The 23,650-nt window shown below is 41.5% G+C and overlaps 1 protein-coding gene across 1 annotated transcript; it reads left to right on the top strand.

Annotated features, from left to right (window-relative positions):
* Positions 1 to 8,286: 8,286 nt before the first annotated feature.
* LOC115182867 (intercellular adhesion molecule 1) lies at positions 8,287 to 23,097 on the top strand. Its single transcript, XM_029744270.1, is given in 10 exon segments — positions 8,287 to 8,829; positions 11,035 to 11,080; positions 16,528 to 16,703; positions 16,705 to 16,804; positions 16,891 to 17,217; positions 20,373 to 20,423; positions 21,451 to 21,480; positions 21,629 to 21,703; positions 21,846 to 21,891; positions 22,542 to 23,097. Coding segments are annotated over 10 exon segments (888 nt in total). The 5' UTR covers positions 8,287 to 8,817; the 3' UTR covers positions 22,567 to 23,097.
* The last annotated feature ends 553 nt before the right edge of the window (positions 23,098 to 23,650 follow it).

Here is a 23,650-nt window from a genome sequence, read left to right as displayed (position 1 = left end):
GAATATAACACAATAGATCTGGTAGAAGACAATACAAAGAAAAAAAACTATTTTTTTCTACCACCATCTTTGAAATACAAGAGAAAGGTCCCAGTTCTAGCCATCATTCTGGCTGTAATGCCGATTGTGTCCACAAGATGGCAGCAATGTATGTGCAAAGTATCCGTAGGATAACTTGAAGTATGAGCGAACTACATGACATTTAGTGTGAAGTCACCCAGGGACATTTGGGTAAATCGTAAAGGAGACATTGGCATTCATATTACATTATGTTGCAAAAATATCGGCAAATCTGTAAACTTGGACTTTGATTAAGCTTTTCCAGTATTAGTAGCCATATTATAAGTTCAACATTTGCAAAACAACCAGTTTTCATAACTTCATAACTCTGAATATTCTTATAATTTTTGTCCAAAAGGAAAAGGCATGCTGACGCAAAAGGTTAGCATCTACATTTTGCGACAGACACTGGATACTCCCGTAACGCCCAGCTCATTGGCTATCTAGCTAGCTTTGTTTGACCCCGATTGGTGCTTATTTGACAAAGATACAGTTGATCAAATGAAGACCGGCCACGTCATCGAAGTGCCATGAAGGCGTCGCTCTCTGACCAAATTTGGTTTCCTATAGGATATACTACACCCCTAATGATAGAGTGAAGTCTGGTTACATTCTAGGATCTCCGAGGAATACATACGAATGTGATTTGACTGGTTGAAACGATGTTTAGGGTTAGATTTTCACAGATTCCTTTCTTTGCAAATTGAACGAGTGGAAATACAAAATCGATCGTGCATGCTATATGGACCTTTTTAGGATATGAAAAATAATTTTTATCTAACAAAACGACACTTCATGTTATCTCTGGGACCCTTTGGATGATAAATCAGAGCAAGATTTCAGAATGTAAGTATACATTTCACCTTCAGAGGTGAATTTATCAAACATATCGCGGTGAAAAAAATGTTTTGTTGTTAGGTAATAGCTACTGTAAATTGGACAGTGCGGTTATATTAACAAGAATTTAAGCTTTCAGCCGATATAAGACACTTATATGTACCGACATTTGTTGTTTCTCTAAAATCTGCGATGGTGACAAAAGGCGCTACGTGATTTACCACTGTCCCGTTGACGGGACGCCGATCCCTCAATCACCCAGAAAATATACTTCTCCGTTGATATCACATACATTATCAAGCATTTCACACATATTATCCAGATACTGACTTTTAGCACTTGGTGGTCTACAGAAGCTTCCCACAAGAATGGGCTTTAGGTGAGACAGATGAACCTGTAGCCATATTACTTCAACAGAATTTAACATTAGATCGCCTCTAAGCTTTACAGGAATGTGGTTCTGAATATAAACTGCAACATCGCCTCCGTTGGCATTTGTCTTTTCGGTAGATGTTATAACCATGTACTGCTACCACTGTATCATCAAAGGTATTATCTAAGTGAGTTTCAGAGATAGTCAGAATATGAATGTCATCTGTTACAAGCAAGTTATTGACTTCATGGACCTTGTTTCTTAGGCTACATATGTTAATATGGGCTATTTTTAGCACTTTTCTGGGTTGCTTGATTGTTTTTAATGCTTTACTGGGAAACTTATCAGAGGTAGCTCATGTTATTTACATAAAGTGGTCTTCCTACAATTGCACACCGCCTCAGTGCTAACAGTGTAACTGGTTTATAGCCTCATGATTACTGCTTACAATAGCTGTAGGATAAACAGATGTATTCGGTGCAATTAGGGGTACATAAATTCAATTACTTACATCATGTTTGCCAATGCCCCTAAGATCATGTACATTTGATGCAGCATTATGATGACTCATTGTAACAATGGTAGGGATTAACTGAGCTGGTCTTGGATCATTTAGCAGTCATTGTTTTAACGCAGCCTCGAAGTGCGTGGACAGAGATGACCGTAAACTTCAATCAAGTTCTCAGTCATGTGGGGCCACAGGTTTCCCTCCATCCTCCCCAGACCAGCTTCCTACCCCAATGCCCTACATCCCTCTCCTCCTCTCTCCCACCCTCCTCCCTCCCTCCCACTCCGCCCTTCTCTCTCCCACCCTCCTCCCTCCCACTCCACTCTACTCTTCCTTCCCACCCTCCTCCATTCCACTTCCCTTTAGCCCAGTCAGTACTACATCCTACAGACCCTGCACTCAGAAAGGCAGAAAGACAGACAGATAGACAGGGACACAGACAGTCAAGGGAGACAGTCAGACATCCGCTGGCACTTTTGGGCCATATGTGAAGCAGGACTCGCAGCGTCGCCCAAACGGAAACCATCTTCCATGCGCCTGCTTGCCGCGGGCACCTTGCCCTTTTGAACAATCTGTCTGTCTGTGACACACGTCCCTCACAGCGGCAGACGAAGCCTGGGACTATTACAACACATGGTCACTGCCCAAACCTCCTCCACCTACCTCCCCCTCAACCTCCCCCATCCCACCCTCTCACCCCAACCTCCTCCCCCCTCCTCTGAAACAAAGAGACCCTGAGCACTCCCGGTTCACCCCTCCAGCCCTGGGGTGAGCCTCTGAAGGTCGGGCATGAAGGCAGTAATTGAGCGTGGTAATGTGTTGTAAAGGTAAAACCACCACACTGTATCAACAGTCTGCCTCCCTCCCGCTAATCCTGTTGTCTTTCACATTTCAGTTTCAACTCATCATTGTAGACAGAGACCATGCAGGCCATTAGTCCTACTCTGCGACGAGAGAGAGAGGAAGGGAGGCTGAGAGAGAGGGTAAGCGAGTGGAGAGAGAGAGTATGACAGATAGATGTAATTTAAGATCTAGGTAGAAAGTCTACCCTCAGATAGCCCTCTAACTTGGTTTTATTGTGCAGCTGGGTAGTTAGGATATTTATCCCTGGTCTGTACAAATTTAACTGATATGAACATTTTGACAATGTACCTGGTTATAAATGTACCTGACTTGGTGGTGTTATTCAGGTGAGGGTTCAGATTAGGAATTGTCCTACAAACATTGTCCTGAGAGCATAGCATCTACACAAACACACACAGAGATGTTCCTCCTCCCACTTCCCATAATATCTGGTGTGTGTGTGTGTGTGTGTGTGTGTGTGTGTGTGTCCCAGGAGGACAAAGAACAACACTACTTCCTCATAGCCCTCTGCATAAAACTCACATTGAACACACACTTACACACTCAAACACATACAATATTATACACACAGACACAACCAACCAACACCCTACTTCCTCGTTCTCCCTTAAGCTTGATTTTTCATATCAGTCACGAGTGCACACACAGACAAATACACACAGACAGAGTCGAAAACATCATCTTGATTTACTCATTCCAAGGGGAAAAATAGAATAAGCCACTGGTTCTATTTTAATGAGGATCATTCCGCCTGCTTTAAGACCTATTCTATTTCTGGAGGAGGTCTCCCAGGAGATCTCAGATATTATTTATTATTACTACTCTGTATTGGGAAAATTCTAACCAAATTGGCCTGAAAACGTAACTGTTGTGAACACAGTTGTGGAAATATTTACAGTTAGGGTCTATTTGAGATCAAGCACTTGACTGATAATGATGAAGTCTGTGTTCTTCTATCGTCTATTCTATATGCGTTTCCCCCACATTGCCAGGAATCTGCGGTTGTCTCTACCCAGCTACCCAGATATGAAAGAGATGAATCCCAATGATTCACCAGACTGCTGGTGCTGTCTCTCAATTAGGGGTGACAGATAGCCTAGTGGTTAGAGCGTGGGGCCAGTAACCAGAAGGTTGCTGGATTGAATCCCCGAGCTGACAAGGTAAAAATCTATTGTTTTGCCTCTGTACAAGGCAGATAACCCACTGTTCCTAGGCTGTCATTGTAAATAATAATTTGTTCTTGACTGACTTGCCTAGTTTAAATAAAAGGTGTGTTATTTTCCATCATGGACTGTCAAGACACATTTGTCTCATTACTGAACAATTGTTTAAGTTCCAGTCAAAGTGACAAGCAGGTATTCAAATGAAAGCCTATTCTCTCCTGCTGCCGATGCATCATGGAGGAGTGGAGAGGAACTATAATCTGCTAAATTGAAGGTTTGACAGCCTAATACAGGCACGTCAACGTCCATTTCTCTTCTCTCATGTCATGGGTAGTTTGATGTATTATGTGCAGAAGAAGGTCCCAACGGTACGAGTAGGAACAGGAAACAAATGGAGAAATGAATTAGCTTAAAAGTACAATATGTTTTTTCCTCTTTATACACCTCTTTTCTATACCCTTTTTCTACACAATAGAACAAAATACACTGCAATAAAAGTGAATAGACCTTTGTCAATCCCAGGTGGCTAATAAGGTTGCTGAACCAATGCCGTAACACAAACCATACAATCAGTAAAACCTTACCCTATATGCTGCATCACATTTTCACTTCCTGAACTAAGTACAGTAGAGATGAAATTGAAATTACCCTAGTCCTGCTCTACAGAAACCTGAGAGTACATACTGTCACGTCCTGACCAGAAAAAAGGTTGTTTGTTATTGTAGTTTGGTCAGGGTGTGGCAGGGGGTGTTTGTTTAGTGTTTCGGGGTCTTGTTAGTCTATTTCAATGTTAGTTCTAGTATGTCTATTTCTATGTGGTGTTTATTGGGTTGACCTTCAATTGGAAGCAGCTGCTCCTCATTGCTTCTAATTGAAGGTCCTATTTAAGAGGGGTGTTTTTTTCTATGGAATTTGTGGATAGTTGTTTCCTGTTTTGTGTTTGTGCACCTGACGGGTCTGTTTAGTGTCGTTTTTCTATACGTGTTTCTTTTTGTTTTCCTTCTTTAATAAAATAAGAAGATGAGTTTACATGTTCCCGCTGCGTTTTGGTCCAATCCCTGTGACACATACAGACATCTTTAGCGCAGTTTCCTGGAGCGGGTTATGTGAGCAAAGAGAATGCAAAGTGAGTTTTAGATTTGGATGTAACTCCAAAAAAAATAGAAGAGTTGTCTTATGAAAGGCAGCTTTGAAATAAAAACAGAATTAATGGTTAATATTTGATGAAGGCTGATTTGAATACATGCTAAAACTAAAAGAGTATGGTGAACCTCTTTAACTATTGATGTTAGCTAATGGCTTTGATGGCATGGCATACACGTTCCTCCCTGTCTGGACCACGTGGTTAATAAAGAACACCAGAATACAATAAAACCAGTAACATTTGCATGTTGGGTAGGCTATAACAGCACAGCGCTTTTAAAGCTGTGTAACATGCATTGAGGTATGTCTATTGCCATTTAATAGCCATGGAGGTAATAGAAAAACAATGTTTAACCGACAGAAAGTATTATTTCAGTGTCCAATGTTCACCATTGTACAATATGTTGACAGCATTGCATTACTGTAAGCTTGCTGAAGACATCTGTAGAATACAGTAGAGCAGCGGTCCCCAACCTTTTTTGGGCCACAGACCGGTTTAATGTCAGACAATATTTTCACGGACCGGCCTTTAAGGTGTGGCGGATAAATACACAAAATAAAATGATACGACCGGCATAAAAACGGTGGTATTTTTTAAATATAATAATAAACGTGAATCCACTGTGTATTCGTATGCAACTTTATTAGCAGCGTCCTCGTAACATCGCACCAACAACATAACATGAGTAACATCCTCTCTGCCCCCTAACACTCTGGTCGCTATGGTAACATTTAAACATGCCTTAAAAATAAGATACAACACAAAAACAAATATAAAGTGCATGAAAAATACAACTCACCATAACGCTAAATCAGTGGGAGCCCTGAGCTTGTTTCTCTGCAACGAGACGGTCCCATCTAGGGGTAATGGGAGACAATGACACCTGAAGTGTGTTGCTTATGTGTTATGTCCGGTCTACTCCGTAATTTTGTTTTGGTTGCTGTCACTGCAGAAAATCCCGCTTCACACAAATAGGATGTCGGAAATGGCAACAGGGTTTTCAATGCTGTTGTGGCGATCTCAGGGTATTCTGCCGTGACTTTAATCCAGAACACCGGCAGAGTTGTTGTCTCGAACATACTTTTAAGGCCGCCGTCATTTGCGATCTCCAGCAGTTGATCTTCTTCTTGCATAGACATGCTGGATTCACCTGGTTTGTTGACAAATGGGTCGCGAATCCATTCCTTGGCAGTTTGTGGGTCTTTTGTGGTTGGGAAGTAGCGCTCAAACTCTTAAAAGCAAAGACAGGTGATCGTGCACCAGCTGGGACAATGAAGGCTCGGGCTCAGTCTCTTCCAAAATCCCTGCGAATGTTTGAAACATGTCAAATATACCTCTGTTCATGCGCCGTCCCCACAAATCCAGTTTGGCTTTAAATGCAGCTACTTTATCTGCCAACTTGAAGACAGTTGTCATTTTCCCCTGAAGTGACCGATTGAGTTCATTGAGCAGGTTGAATATGTCGCACAAGTAAGCGAGTTTTGCGACCCATTCCTCGTCACTGAAATGTGCTGCCAGCGGTGACATTTTTTCTGAGAGAAATCTCTGCAGCGGCTCTCGTAATTTAAACACTGGCCAGCGATATCCCTCGGGATAACCATCTTATTTCTGTGTATAAGAGAAGGTGTCTGTGCTCCGCGTTCATTTTTCAAAGTAAAACATTGTTCAGACTCAGATAATAAATAAAACGGAAATAATGTAAGTTATTTATTCTTTCTCTACGGCCCGGTAACAAATGACCCACAGACCGGTACCGGTCCGCGGCCCGGGGGTTGGGGACCACTGCAGTAGAGTATGTGCCTGTGATTCTCAGCCATGGTCAGTGGACTTCAGGAAACAGCAGAGGGAGCACCCCCCTATCCACATTGATGGGACAGCAGTAGAGAAGGTGGAAAGTTTTAAGTTCCTCGGCGTACACATCACAGACAAACTGAAAAGGTCCACTCACACAAACAGTGTGGTGAAGAAGGCGCAACAGCGCCTCTTCAAACTCAGGAGGCTGAAGACATTTGGCTTGTCACCTAAACCCTCACAAACTTTTACAGATGCACAATTGAGAGCATCATGTCAGGCTGCATCACCGCCTGGTACGGCAACTGCACCATCCACAACCGCAAGGCTCTCCAGAGGGTGGTGCGGTCTGCACAACGCATCACCGGGGGCAAAATACCTGCCGTCTATGACACCTACAGCACCAGATGTCACAGGAATGCCAAAAAGATCATCAAGGACAACAACCACCTGAGCCATTGCCTGTTCACCCCTGCACCATCCCGAAGGCAGGTACAGGTGCATCAAAGCTGAAAAACAGCTTATATCTCAAGGCCATCAGACTGTAAACAGCCATCGCTAACAAAGAGAGGTGTGACCAATCAAATTTGATTTGGATTGTGTTCACCTGTTTGAAGACTACCTGCTGAAATCTAAAAGAGATGAAAAGGTTTTAAAAACAGTATTATATCCAGTGGTCTGGTGCAGTGTGGCCAGTGGCATGTATTGTGAGGAGGAGAAGGAGGAGGATGTACAGCATGTTGAGAAGTAAAGAACGTGACTGGATGGGGACAGTCCAAAAGCCACCCCAACTCCTGCAACGAAGACTGTGTCCTCTGTTTGAGGGCCTGATTTGGCCCCATTGTCCATTGTGACCGGCCTGGACTGGAATCACTGTTGTGTAATATTGTAGTGGCTGGAGAGGCTGTGCTGACAACTCTCCAAGAGCATCACCCCACTGGGCTATAACTGATGGAATCAATGCTGTAATTTCAACCCACAAAAATAAATGTGATGTTGAATCAACATGGAAATCTAATTGCATTTGAAAAAAATTATCATAAACGTAAGAGTATTTATTCTTTTTTCAACTAACTTTTAACCTAAGTGAACGACACTGTAATTTGTATTTGTTGATTTCACTTTGAATACTCGTTAGTTGACAAGTCAAACAAATGTAAATCAAAACTAGACGTTGAGCTGACATCTGTGTCCAGTGGGGCTATTTTCCTTATTGTGTTTCTCAGTACAGTACTATGCTTCTTCAATGCACTTTCTTACTGGAAGTTCTGCGCTAATTGAATCTGTGAAGGACAGTTCCCTTCCCACTAATCTTTGATGATGCTTAAATGTATGAGTACTGTGAGAATTAAGTATTCTTTTTATTGAAACTTTTTGCGTACAATTTTTGGCTGCATTCCCTACGTTTAAAGGTGTACAATACATTGAAAAGGCGACAGCATTGAAAAGTCTCCAGGGTCACATTTGGACATTTTCTGAAGAATTCGAAAGATGTATTTAGTGTCTGTCTATCTGGTCTTTATTCTGAGTACTGTAAGGCCAATGTGGGAGTACAGAAAGACAGACTGACTGGCGAGCACGAGACGGGGTACAATGCAAAAGAGAGACATGCAGACACACATGCAGACATGGAGAGAAGCTGTCAAAAGAGAGACGCAGAAACACAGATATGGAGAGAGGCAGCCAAAAAGACAAGCAGACAAAGACAAGCAAACACCAACAGAGAGAAATAGACAGACAGACAGACAGACAGACAGACAGACAGACAGACAGACAGACAGACAGACAGACACCAGCCGCAAACACCAGCCGTCTGGCTATAAGACACTAACACAGACGATTGAGGCAGACTGACTGACAGTGAGAGAGACTAGTCTGGAAGACAGAACAAAAAAGGAAGTGACGTGGCCCACGTGTGAGAGCCAGCAAACAGAGAGAGAGAAAAAAGTGTATTGCGCAAGGGATGGAACAAGGAAGTCTTGAGCAGAAGGGTGTGATCGACTAACTAATGGTTCCTGACTGACACACAGAGGAAAGGGACCGTGTATGCTGCTCTGGAACTACGCAACAACTCAGGATGGACACCAAGGTGAGCTGAATGGCTTTCTTTGGGGCTCAAAGAGGAAATGAGGAAGGGAGGGACATTGGTACTCATGAGAAAGGGAGAGAGTAAGATATGTGAAGTGAGAGACAGAGAGAGAGAGAGCATGTGGCGGATGTTCGAGATGGACAGACAAACAGATACACAGAAAGATAAACAGACAATGGGTGAGTGAGTGAGAGAGATAGAGAAGGCCAGACAGGGGGTTAGAGGGGTGAGAGAGAGTCTGGTAGGGAGGCTGGGTGAGAGAGAGTCTGGTAGGGAGGCTGGGACAGCCCCAGGCGAACAGGCCCTTGCCTTGACATATGCTTCAGAGGCTTCAGAGTGAAATTAGGACTGGCGTAACCCGCTAATCTGAGCTGTCAAGCCTCATGATGCCCACTGACGCTCACCTGTCACAGCCTCCCCTGAGGACATGCTGCCATCAGAATAGGTCAGGGGATCTCAGCTAGGTACTGATACAACACCAAAACACTCCTCTGGCTGTCAATCCCTCCCTCCTTTCCTGATTCATCCACCTTGCTCTCTGCTCTCCATCCCTCTAGAACAAATAATCATTGGGTTCCTCGTTGGTTTACTGATGATGTTATTTTTCTGTATCCACAACTGCTTTTTCTCAGAACTAAAAGGTTGTCAGGGTGATTGTGATTCTCCTCAGAATGAATGTGTTTACTTGTTTGCCTGTTATTTTATGTCTATGATTACCATATGGTGCAGATGAGTGATTAGAAAAAGCTATTATGACCCTGTACACTAGTTGTGTGTCTCAGAGAAAGCTCTGAGAGTATCACCTGATTGCTGTAAGTGTTGTTGTTATGACAGATCCTCATTCTGCAACTAGATTTTTAGTTGGCAACACTAAGGAGTTCAGAAAGGATTTACAGTGTGATGGCTGAAGGAGCGGCGGTAGCGACCTCAAACTTCCCCCTCAGCTAAATTAGGGCCGTGTGCTGTGTGATGATATGTGTAACTATACAGAGATCATGGCTTTCAGTTGGAAAAATGGAAACAGGGCTTCAGTATAATTCCATGGATTAGAAAATGTGAGTGCACTCATCCAGTTTGTATATCATATTATACGTTTCGTTTGATATTGTCAGCCATCTTTATTGTGTGAAAAATGTGCTTGGCTGCACTTTGGTGTGGGGGTGAGAAGTGGTAGAAACAACCGTTATGAGTACAATTTCCTGTGTTTCAAAAGAAATGTTATAACGGCACAAGGCAAGACCCAGATGCAGACACGGGAGGCAGATGGTTTGAGTCTTGATATTTATTAAACAATCCAAAAGGGGTAGGCAAGAGAATGGTCGTGGACAGGCAAAAGGTCAAAACCAGTTCAGAGTCCAGGAGGTACAGAGTGGCAGGCAGACTCGAGGTCAGGGCAGGCAGAATGGTCAGCCAGGCGGGTACAGAGTCCAGAAAACAAGCAAGGGTCAAAAACCAGGAGGACTAGCAAAAGGGAATAGAAGCAGGAGTACGGAGAACCCGATGGTTGACTTGAAAAACATACAAGACGAACTGGCACAGAGAGACAGAAAACACAAGGATATATACACCAGGGATAATAAGCAACACCTGGAGGGGGTGGAGACAATCACAAGACAGGTGATACAGATCAGGGTGTGACACATGTACCCTCAGTGACTGACATGAAACCAGTAACACGGCTACTTCCTCTTTATACTGATATTAGTCATGGGCCTACATGATCGCATTCCTTGTTCCACACAGTAGCTCGTAGTGTCTGTCTCGTTGTGTAGAGTACCTTTAGAAAGCCATTAGAGAATCATTACAAAACCATTACAGCTACTGTAAAGATAGGAGCTGGTTCTGAAACCTGTTACTCAGCCCTATAATGGGCAGAGAGAAGATTAGAGAGTGTGTGTTTACGTGCAGCAGGAGCACACAAACAAGCAGGGTGTTAATGAAGGTTGATAGATGTGTGCTTGTCATGTGTCTGTTGTAATCTATTATCGGTATAACAGATGTGCCTGTGTGGCTGTCTCTAAGTGATCTGTATTCATTGCAGTGTCACCTTTGCTGCTTAAGGGCCTTTGCTTATCTTGCAGATTTCCAGCTGAAGTAGTAGTCAGCTTAACGCTGTATTAATTACAGACCCTGCTGAGACTCTGTACCACAATCAATCTCTCACTCATTTCTATCTCTCACTTCTTCACGTGCTCCGTCTTTCAGATTCAGCTGAGCTGGACGGAAGTATGTCTGTTTCTCACGCTACCAGGTAAGTCATCAAAAATAACAATTTATTTCTCTCTCACACATACACATGCGTGCACCCACGGTCACACACACTGTTCTCATATATAAACATACTGCATACACACTCTCTCCCTTTCTCATCTCAAACTAAAATGTGTCTAATCCAGAGGTCTTCACCTTTCCTTGCCCAGGGACCCCCATTATATGTTATCAAAACATGTTTTTTTTCTTCAGATGTTTTGTCTATCATCCGGTGAATGATAATGAGAAGGACAAGTAATCAACATTTCAAAATGAATAGATTTGGTAGATTTGGTAGATAGGTTTTCATTATTTTGACCTCCACACATTATAATTGGAAAAGTGTAAACTCTAACATAGCCTATTAGTTAGAAAGGTAACTCCAAGCTAGGGCTGCAATGATTATAGAATTTTGGGTAACAATTAAATGTAATGCAAATGGCCACAGTTGTCATAATTGTCTCAAAAACAAATGGTTTTGACCACTTTGAACTTTTGGAAACCAAGCTTCTCCTCCCAACTGGGCCGTTCTGCTCGTAAAATGATTACTAACTTCACCCTCTCCATGTAAAAATGAAAACTGCTATTGGGTGAGCCATATCTACTTGAATATAAAGTTCAATCTCTCCCTTCTCCTAAAATAAATCTATTACAATAATTGTGATGATTATTATACGACAGATGTGCCAGCCCTACTTCACATACATGTTGCTAGCAGCTGTTTAGCTGGTTAAACAAAGGTTAGCAATTTGTTGACAAAAATGTATGTCCAAGTCAAGAAAGCTTGCCAGCAGCTAGCGTCATTCACCGCGACTGGTATTCTCTGGAGTTTTTTCAAAGCCTATGTCAGATACTCCAGTGAGTGTAATGAGCTCCAATGAGTTTCATTTGCTCAATATTAGGAGTTGAGAAATAAAGACATCATTAAAAAATAAGATATTCCCCTCTTTTCTAAAGTAGGTATATATTTAAAATTTTGTTCAGTCTCTTGTTGCTAGTGATTTTCATACAAATCTATACATTTTTGCCATATATTTTTGCGGACCACCTGCCCTACCTCTGCGAAACCCCTAGGGGTCTAAACAGTCTCGAGCCACAGTTTTTTTCAGTGACATCTCTCCTCCTATGAACCACATTGTAAATATCTAAAATGACCTCACAGGAATTCAGCAACAGAACCGATTTCCCTGATAGAAAATAGATTCAGTTCTAATCACGTTTCCTTGTGGGAAACCTGTGGGCCAATAGCGGGCTTGTAGCAATTCATCATGGAGTGGTTAATTGGAAGGTATTGATGGGGAGTGGAGTGTGTACAAAGGCCTGCTTTTCCCGTCTCTCAGGGCCAGGAAAATCCACCTCTGTGTTGGCCAGAGCAGCCCCTTCATAACAACGCTGCACTGCCCGCTCACAAGACAATTATTATGACAGACTTTGAATACATTCACACCACTCTATCTACCCAGCTAACAATTCTAGCGAGAGATAATGTTTTTATGATGTTACCCTTAATGTTCCTTTAATGTTTGAGTGTCCAGTTTTCCGTTATTTAGGGTAACATTCTATCTTTGTGGGCAAAAACCTTCTGAGAACCTTTTCAGCATGTTTTGGCGTTATAGTAAGGACAACGTTCCCTTAATGTCAAACAAAACATACCCAGAACACTACACATCCCGCCTTGTTACCGAGCCAATCAAGGACCTGATTGGTGAACCACTGATAGCTCCTTGTCTGTTCGCAAGTGATACTCACACACAGTGCTTTTAAAAAAAAAAGTAAACTTAAATATTTGACACACTTTGACATACACTATATATACAAAAGTATGTAGATCCCCTTCAAATTAGCGGATTCGGCTATTTCAGCCAAACCCGTTGCTGACAAGTGTATAAAATCGAGCACACAGCCATGCAATCTCCATAGACAAACATTGGCAGTTGAATGGCCTTACTGAAGAGCTCAGTGACTTTCAACGTGGCACCGTCATAGTATGCCACCTTTCCAACAAGTCAGTTCGTCAAATTTCTGCCCTGCTAGAACTGCCACAGTCAACTGTAAGTGCTGTTATTGTGAAGTGGAAACATATATGAGCAACAGCGGCTCAGTCGCGAAGTGGTTGGCCACACAAGCTCACAGAACGGGACCACCAGAACGGGACTGTCCTCTGTTGCAACACTCACTACCGAGTTCCAAACTGCCTCTGGAAGCAACGTCAGCACAAGAACTGTTCATCTGGAGCTTCATGAAATGGGTTTCCATGGCAGAGCAGCCGCACACAAGCCTAAGATCACCATGCGCAATGCCAAGCGTTGGCTGGAGTGGTGTAAAGCTCGCCGCCATCTGGAGAAGTGGAAACACTTTCTCTAGAGTGATGAATCCCGCTTCATCATCAGACTGTCCGACAGACAAGTCTGGGTTTGGCGGATGCCAGGAGGACGCTACCTGCCCCAATGCATAGTGCCAACTGTAAAGTTTGGTGGAGGAGAAATAATGGTCTGGGGCTGTTTTTCATGGTTCGGGCTAGGCCCCTTAGTTCCAGTGAAGGGAAATCCTAACGTTACAGCATACAATGACATTCTAGATGATTCTGTGCTTGCAACTTTGTGGCAACAGTTTGGGAAAGGCCCTTTCCTGTTTAAGCATCACAATGCCCTCATATATAAAGCGAGGTCCATACAGAAATGGTTTGTTGAGATTGGTGCGAAAGAACTTGACTGGCCTGCACAGAGCCCTGACCTCAACCCCATCGAACACCTTTGGGATGAATTGGAACGCTGACTCAAGTCAGGCCTAATCACCCAACATCAGTGCCCAACCTCATTAATGCTCTACCTGAATGGAAGCCAGTCCCCTCAACAATATTCTAACATCTAGTGGAATGCCCAACCAGAAGAGTGGAGGCTGTTATAGCAGCAAAGGGGAAACAAACTCCATATTAATGCCCATGATTTTGGAATTAAATATTTTACTTTTGGTCTTCTAGTGTATTTGAGTGAGAATCGACTAACAAAATCAATGATTACTACAAGTTTAGATAGCTGGCCGCTAGACTTAACAAAATATATATGCAGACATAGGATAATTTAGTGACTGTCAGTGACTGACATAACAAGAGAAACTGCTTACACACAACCAAAATTGCACCTTGTGTATACTACTATTTTTAACTCTCAATAGTAAGTTGAGACCCCAACTGAGTTCCTATGATTTACTTTGGGTACAGTATAGTTAGGCCCTGTCCAGAAGAAACCCTAACCCCTCCTCCTTTGGCACTCATGAATATGAAACAGCTCAATAGGTGTACACAATAGGTTGAGTGCACTTTGGAGTAAATCTCAGCTCTGTTAAAGTACAAAAACTATATCATTGATCATAGTAATTCAGGAGTATCATTAAAACAGCTTAACATGCCCCAATAACATTAGACAACTATAGAAAAAGCTCTTAAAATACTGAAATAAGTCAATGAAATCATTGAGATTACCGTACCGTGAACCAAGAGGTTGTGAATTCAAATCCTAGGGGAAGACATGTTGAATAATTGTGTATATGCAACATTAACAAGGCGTGATGTGTAATTCAACTTTTTGGGGGGGAAACATTTATTTAGGACCATCAGGCGACATCCTGACAAATGATACACAGAAATGTTCCTGCATCGTTCCCATAAAAAGTGTCTAGAACAATGTCTTATGTTCTGAGAACATGGCAACCATGTTTGATGGGACGTTGATGGATATTCTCATAACACAGAAAACTGGACACATGACTGTTCTTGCAACCTTACCATGAAAGATGTCTAGAACATTGATATCTTTACTTCTGAGAACATGGTAACCCCATTCTGGGTAAGTTATATTTGACATTAAGGGAATGGTTTCTTGGAAACATTCCTTGCACATCACCAGAACATCTGATATCAGAACTGATATCAGAACATAAATATCTTCTACCAATCAAACGATGAAGCTGTTTTAGTAAGAGCATCAAGTACTTCTCCTCTCAACCTTTTGAAAGAACTGCCATTTTGACCACTTTCCCAAGTTAGACAAGAACGCAAAGCGTATGAAATCTTAGTCTACTTCTCTGCTATACAAATGTGAAATCAGAATAGAATATATTATACCAGTCAAACGATACAGCTGTTTTAGTAACAACATTGACAACTTTCTCCCAACTTTTCAGAACTACATTTTTGCCCACTTTCCCAACAACTTGGACAAAAACGTAGAGCATATGAAATCTTCTAGTTCTCTGCTTTTCAAATCTAAAATCAGAACATAAATGTATTTTACCAATGAAATTATAGCACTGTGGGAGCAAATAAGACTGATTATGCCACACAGCTCAACCCAACCCAACCCACTAACTAACCCATTATAAGAAACCCCACTGGCACAAACCAAACTACAATAGCGACCCCACGTACTGTAGCACCTATGTGAACTGAGCCACAATAACAATTAGCTACAATAGTAGAATCGACAGTTCGCCTTCAAAATAAAAGTCCTGCATTGAAACTGATGCAAACGGATACAAATAGTGGAATCATGCCATAAATGTACTAGATAAGGCAAAAAAGGTTGGAATGTTGTTGTAAATTTAACAAAATACAATAATTTGTTAATTTCACAAATCACCTAACCAGTCAGCTTATTGTGCGTATTGAACATTCATATTGCACTGGACTGTCTAACCTACAGTGAGGGGGAAAAAGTATTTGATCCCCTGCTGATTTTGTACGTTTGCCCACTGACAAAGAAATGATCAGTCTATCATTTTAATAGTAGGTTTATTTGAACAGTGAGAGACAGAATAACAAAAAAAAAATCCAGAAAAACAAAAATGTTATAAAATCATTTGCATTTTAATGAGGGAAATAAGTATTTGACCCCCTCTCAATCAGAAAGATTTCTGGCTCCCAGGTGTCTAAAACTATGTAATCAATTTTAGAATAAGGTTGTAACGTAACAAAATGTGGAAAAAGTCAAGGGGTCTGAATACGTCCCGAATGCACTGTATACTGTAGAGAATCATTTTACCATCTAAACCGATGTGAAATATATTTTCCACAGCCACAAATCTTGTATTGTCAGCTGTTTGAAGCTGGTGTACAAAACTGAAAGTAAGAGATGCAAAAACTGAACCAAAGAAATAGAGCACACAGAACTGATCTACCACTTCTTAGACCTGCTTTCAATGAAGAATGACAGACCTACAGTATAACTCGCATATCTATGTGAATTTGGTCAGGTTGCCCAAAAGTTAGCATTTTGCTGCTTTAACGTTACTGATTAGAAACTGCCTTCTGAAAAAGGCACTTCCTGTAGCCTATTTTTAATTTGTTCTGTATTCTAGGCCTATACTTGGGATATATTTTCTGTTTAAAGCTAAGTCTGCTTGAGAAAGTAAATGATATGATTATGGTCTCTGTCATGCTCTGAACTGTAGGTGCGCCTACACATGCCTCCTGTCCTGTTGAGCTCAACCCTCCCAGAGTAGTGGTGAGACATGGAGACTCCGTCTCAGTCAACTGCACATCATCCACAGACCCCGAAGGGATGGGGTGGGAGGCCACGTTCGGAGGTACAGATCTGCATGAAAATGTCAACTTTGTCACCTGGACGGACTGTGGGAAGCCTCATAGACTGGACAATAAAACCTAAATGCTACATCAATCCACAAAATGGAAGTCAGTGTACTGAGACTCTCCCTGTCGTTCTCTACAGTAAGTTGTTTTTGTTTTTCTTATATTTGTGAGTTTTGTCAGTAAAATCCATTATATTTCACTAAGTGTAACTATTTTGTCTCTAGAGGCTCCAGACAGTGTGTCTATCTCTCCTCTGAGCCACTCTGGTCCAATGATGGAGGGGAAGGAGTACCAGCTGCAGTGTGACATCCAGAACATCGCTCCTTTACAGAACCTGGTTGTGAGGTGGTACAAAGGGAATGAAACTATAGAGACTCAAAGGTTTAATGACTCCACAAAGAAACCAATGGATATGTCCTCCACTATCACCATCACCCACAGAAGATATGAGGGTGAAGTAGAGTACAGATGTGAGGCAGAGCTGGACCTGGGACCAGAGGAACCAAAACCTTCTGCCTTCTCATCAAAACCTCTTATAGTTACTGTTTACTGCTAGTCTTTTTGTTTCCTTTTGGGGGTTGGTGGAATAAAGGGACTTTTTAACGGGCTGCGGAGCTATTCCATTCCACATACTATCTTCTAAAAAATCTGATTATAGCACTCGGGGAGCACATAAAACTGATTATGACACACATCTCACCCCAACCCACTAAACTAACCCACTATAACAACTCCCACACTCACTAACCAAACTACAATAGTGACCCCACTTACTATAGCTAACCCATGGCCTACCTACCTAAAACATTCTGAATTACTACTGCAATGTTTTGCTACTAGTACTTCTGGGTTACTTACTACGTCCTAGTCCCCCACTAAAGTCTACTAACAACTATTTATAAAACAGTCACTGCCTCTACTATACCAGCCTCAATTTGTCAAAACTAACAAACTTCTAAACTTCTTCCACTAGATGCAAAATAATAGCCTAATTTTTTTTCTAATTCCTTATGACTAAAAGTGTAGTAGTCTGACTGTAGTTATTTATGATGAAATATGTACAGTCGTGGCCAAAAGTTTTGAGAATGACACAAATATTAATGTTCACAAAGTCTGCTGCCTCAGTTTGTATGATGGCAATTTGCATATACTCCAGAATGTTATGAAGAGTGATCAGATGAATTGCAATTAATTGCAGAGTCCCTCTTTGCCATGCAAATGAACTGAATCCCAAAAAATCATTTACACTGCATTTCAGCCCTGCCACAAAAGGACCAGCTGACATCATGTCAGTGATTCTCTCGTTAACACAGGTGTGAGTGTTGATGAGGACAAGGTTGGAGATCAGTCTGTCATGCTGATTGAGTTCGAATAACAGACCGGAAGCTTCAAAAGGAGATTGGTGCTTGGAATCATTGTTCTTCATCTGTCAACCATGGTTACCTTCAAGGAAACACGTGCCGTCATCATTGCTTTGCACAAAAAGGGCTTCACAGGCAAGGATATTGCTGCCAGTAAGATTGCACCTAAATCAACCATTTATCGGATCATCAAGAACTTCAAGGAGAGCAGTTCAATTGTTGTGAAGAAGGCTTCAGGGCGCCCAAGAAAGTCCAGCAAGCACCAGGACCGTCTCCTAAAGTTGATTCAGCTGCGGGATCGGGGCACCACCAGTAAAGAGCTTGCTGAGGAATGGCAGCAGGCAGGTGTGAGTGCATCTGCACTCACAGTGAGGTGAAGACTTTTGGAGGATGGCCTGGTGTCAAGAAGGGAAGCAAAGAAGCCACTTCTCTCCAGGAAAAACATCAGGGACAGACTGATATTCTGCAAATGGTACAGGGATTGGACTGCTGAGGACTGGGGTAAAGTCATTTTCTATGATGAATCCCCTTTCAGATTGTTTGGGGCATCTGGAAAAAAGCTTGTCCAGTGAAGACAAGGTGAGCACTACCATCAGTCCTGTGTCATGCCAACAGTAAAGCATCCTGAGACCATTCATGTGTGGGGTTGCTTCTCAGCCAAGGGAGTGGGTTCACTCACAATTTTGCCTAAGAACACAGCCATGAATAAGGAATGGTACCAACACATCCCCGAGGGCAACTTCTCCCAACCATCCATGGACAGTTTGGTGACGAACAATGCCTTTTCCAGCATGATGGAGCACCTTGCCATGAGGAAAAAGTGATAACTAAGTGGCTCGGGGAACAAAACATTGATATTTTGGGTCCATGGCCTGGAAACTTCCCAGACCTTAATCCCATTGAGAACTTGTGGTCAATCCTCAAGAGGCGGGTGGACAAAAAAAAAACACAAATTCTGACAAACTCCAAGCATTGATTATGCAAGAATGGGCTGCCATCAGTCAGGATGTGGCCCAGAAGTTAATTGACAGCATGCCAGGACAGATTGCAGAGGTCTTGAAAAAGAATGGTCAACACTGCAAATATTGACTGTTTGCATCAACTTCATGTAATTGTCAATAAAAGCCTTTAACACTTGTGAAATGCTTGTAATTATACTTCAGTATTCCATAGTAACATCTGACAAAAATATCTAAAGACACTGAAGCAGCAAACTTTGTGGAAATTAATATTTGTGTCATTCTCAAAACTTTTGGCCACGACTGTACTTCTGACTATATTTCACCTATTCACTTAAGTAAAACATTTATTAAATGCCACAATTTAAAGGATGTACCACTTATTACTGACTTGTTATAGTTATCTGGAACACCACTCCTCTTACACCGTTTAAGATAGAAATGCCATTCCATCTGGATTAAGTTTCTTTCATACAACTTTTTGATAACATTTGGACTTTTTAAACTATTAAACTTTCTGTCCTCCTAAAACAACTTCATCCACTCTAAAGACATTTCTTCAACATTCTAAAGCTCCCATTGTTGAAAACTCCCATGGCTTCCAACATTCTATTCACTGTAAACAATGTACCTTTTGACACAAGTCAGCTACTATCCCAACAATTTATACAAAACCTTAGAGGCTATGACATCTTAGTCTAATTTCTCTGCTATATAAATCTGAAATCAGAACTTCTACCAATCAAAATTGCTCCAGCAAAGAGGCAATGCAGAACTCGCTATGTTAACACATAAACAGCTAACTCTCGCCATTCCACCCAGTTGCTGAAGTTACCTGACGCGAGCTAACTAGTCAGCCCAGACAGAAGCACAAAACATACAATAATATATTTAAAAAGTAGTCATTACTTTAGTGTCAATTTCAATCAGGCACTGAGGTTATCTACCTAAGAAACACAGATATCCAATTGACCAGTGAGAATTCTCAAAAAGTGAGCTTTTTCATGCTGTGATGTCACAATCACAGCAAATCACAAGTATAAAGATTTGCTCACAGTAATCATTGAATGTCAGCTGTGTCACGCTGTGGGCATTTTTACATGACATAACACACTCCAGTAATACAGTTGATATAGTAGTCTATCAAAGTAACCAGACCTGATATTTTAATATATTTAACTTTGACTATATTTCACTGCTTCACTTAATTAAAACTTTTTAAACTTCAACTACCACACAAATCATTTTAAAGAGCTGAAGCAAGTCACACAATATTATTTCATATAAAATTACATTTCTAGTTTAAATTGTGTGTTTACAACATTTCTGCCACAGACCAAGGCCACACGTCTAACTCAATGTCATCCTCTTTGCTTTTCCCCTCAGCTCACACAAACAAGTCAACAACACCTACGACTAAGTCCTTAACCAACACAGGTAAATAACAAACCTCTTATTCCCTCCTTGACATATTGGAATGACCTGTTCCCTGAAAAATAAACACCCATATTGGTAATCCCTGAAAAACACTGCAACAGCGCTATAGTGAATGGATGCTTTGCTATAAAGAATCTCCCATAACCAGTTCTGTCTTTCACGTCAAGGGTGCATGCAATTTTAAATCGAATTAGCTCTGTAATTAGCAAATGTTACATTCCCCTTTCTCGTTAAGATAGACAGGCAGTGGATTGTACAGCACCTGACAAGGACACCACTGATATGCTTTAAAAAGTGTAATTAGACTGACCCGATTTCCTATGAGAGTCGTGCCATTGAAATATGCTGAAATTCTATAAAAAAGTGAGTGTTACATAAAAGGAATGCACCTGGAATTTAATGAGATGTAATTATGTACAGGTCCATATGACAGAGATAAGGACTCAAAATGCTGACAGAGAAAATGTTTATTTTTTTAAATCTCTCGCTCTCTCTCTCTTTGTCCGTAGTGACACCCTCTCCAACCACCTCTGAAAATACCATCAAGAAAACCATCGCTCCTCTTGTTGCCTGGGGTAACAAAGGCCTTTCCTAGCCTAACTTTTCCTTACATCTGGAGGGGTTTTCTGAGGTTTGTTATTGTTATCTCACAGCAAATTTGACAGTATCACAATTCCCCATCTCCCAAACAAAACCCTTGGAGGAGTTGTGAAACAGAGCACCTCAGCTCGATGTCTCTAACTTGTCCTCAGATTAATGCTTGATTGTGGCTGATGTAAGAGATAAGAAGTCTCTGAGTGTGTCCCTCTGCACTGTGCAGGCTCACGTAAGGGTTGAGATGTGGCTTCAACAACACATCAATTGGACCAGACCGCTCTGTTGTCATCTCATTGTGTTGTTGTTCCCATGTGACCCACCTCTCTCTTTGTTGCAGGAATATAGGCTACACCTATTATGCTCTAAAAACACACAATGCAAGTAGTGTCTTTCAACAACTAAGTGATATTGTATTTTTCTTTGATCACAGATGCAAAGTGGGATGAAGCATTCAATTATGGTAAGAGGATCTGACTTTTTCCAAAGTGCACAAATATAATGATCAACCAAGCAGCTAAAATCCACTTATCAATACCACAATGCCTCCAAACATGGGTTACAATCACATGGTAATAGACTCATCTATGTGTCACTGTGTCTGTGCTCAGACTACTACTTCCTCCGTGTTGTTGGTCTGTCTATGGCTGCAGTGCTCTTCATCCTGGGTGTTATGGTCATTAGCTGTGAGTAGAAAACATTAACCCTCCGTGTTTCTTTGCTTTGTTGTAGTCACGCTGTTAGTACTGTACTGTTATCATAAAAACAGCTCTTTCTATCCCTCTTATTGTCTTTCACTCTTTCTCTCTCTCGTTCTCTATCACACAGGTGGTAAAGTATGCCGGATGCCTAGGTGTCATGTGGGCACAGGGAAGTGAGTAGTCCTCTATAGCCACTTATATCAATGTGACACACACTCACACACACATTCAGTATACACCCAACCACACACGTCACCTTCAGCTTCATATACTACAACTGACACAACTGTGGCAACGCTTTTGTGGCTGTGACCTCATTATGGAACACAGGCCCAATCATGCAACAGTATTTGTAATGGAAGTGTTCCAGTGAAGTGACTGACTATAAAGGGACAACGTAAAAAGCCAAGTGGACCAGCAGGGTTGCAATGGTTAGGGATATCATTCTGTGTTGGTATTGAATGCTATTGTATTCTATCTATACCATGAGTGAGTATCTGTGTGCCTAAATGAGTTTATGTAGATACAGTACTGTGAACATGGATAAATCACTGTATAGAGTAAGTGTCTAAAGTCAGTCTTGACATCAGTCATAATCACTGAATGGACTGCTGACTTAGATCCTATTGTTGACAAATGGCATAAAGCATTGTTCGGCTGTATTCGATTGGTTCGTCAGCCATGTACAGTTATGTAAATATTTGTTTTCATTGTTAGAATAATCAATGTTTGATTAATTTAAATTTGATTATCTGACCTTAGATGAATTGACCCTGGATAATCGGACATTTCATTAATTGACGTCATGTGTGTTTTTTCCCAGGTCGTACCAAGTGGCCAGAGAGTAGTGAGGGGACAAACGTGTTACTGAGTGGCCTCAAGACACCAGAAGAGTTCATCAGAGGGACATGGTGAAACAACACTGATACAACAGACCTTATCGACCATGTGCGTGTGTATGTGTGTGTGAAAACGTTGTTGGACTAATCTCTGAGTCTCTCATTTCAGAGATAAGAATGTGAGATGTGTTTCATGTGCCTTTCCCACAGACTCACTCAACATTATGAAATTACCCCTCCCTCACTCTTCTAAAGACTTACCTGTAGTTTTGAATGCAAGTTTTATTATACTTTGGCACTCATGTTTCTATGTATATTTTCAAATGCTTACAAAATGTTACAGAATACATACTGTAGATGTTACGTAGCTCAGAGGCGCCCCCAAGAGCACTGGAAGAGGTACTGATCCTTTTTTCTCTGATATTCCAGAGATGGCAATTTCATGCCTAGCTTTTCACAGATTTTCATGTAGATTTTATCTGTAGATTTGTCACCAACGTGGATGACATTTTCTCTAATAAATCACATACATGTCCTGTTCATGGTCTCATTTCCACAGATATTATGCAGGTCCATCATGCCTCTGACAGCCTCATCTAACCCAACAGTCCCTCTGGTTCCAGGTAGGGAATGGCCAATACTACATGCCAAAGGCACAATACAGACATAGGTGTCTGAGAAGCTCCCTGTTCTACCTTTAAATGGAAATTCGACTCAAACTATATTTGGGAATTTTTTCATTAATGCACTGTTAATACAGTTCCAAAATATTTTGCATGTCAGCAGTCAAGTTTTCAAGATATTGGACTTTCAAGAAGCAAAGTGTCACTGGCCACATCATGATTGTCCTTAAAACAGAACAGAAAGGTGGAGAGAGAAAAAATCTCCAGAATAAACCATGGACAAATGAGTCACGCTGACAAGTGAAGAATAGGGGCATTATTATCCTGTTAGTCTTTGTTAAATGTTATTTCCATTACCTTCCATTACCGAATTCAACTTTGAAATTAAAATTAATTGCGAGTCTGGCTGGATAATGACAAGATGAGTCATGTTTGAAATCAGGTTTCCACCTCTTTCGAACAGCCTGCTC

Source organism: Salmo trutta, chromosome 3, assembly GCF_901001165.1.
Source record: "Salmo trutta chromosome 3, fSalTru1.1, whole genome shotgun sequence".
NCBI classification, from domain to species: Eukaryota; Metazoa; Chordata; class Actinopteri; order Salmoniformes; family Salmonidae; genus Salmo; species Salmo trutta.
This window is presented reverse-complemented; position numbering and strand designations above follow the sequence as displayed.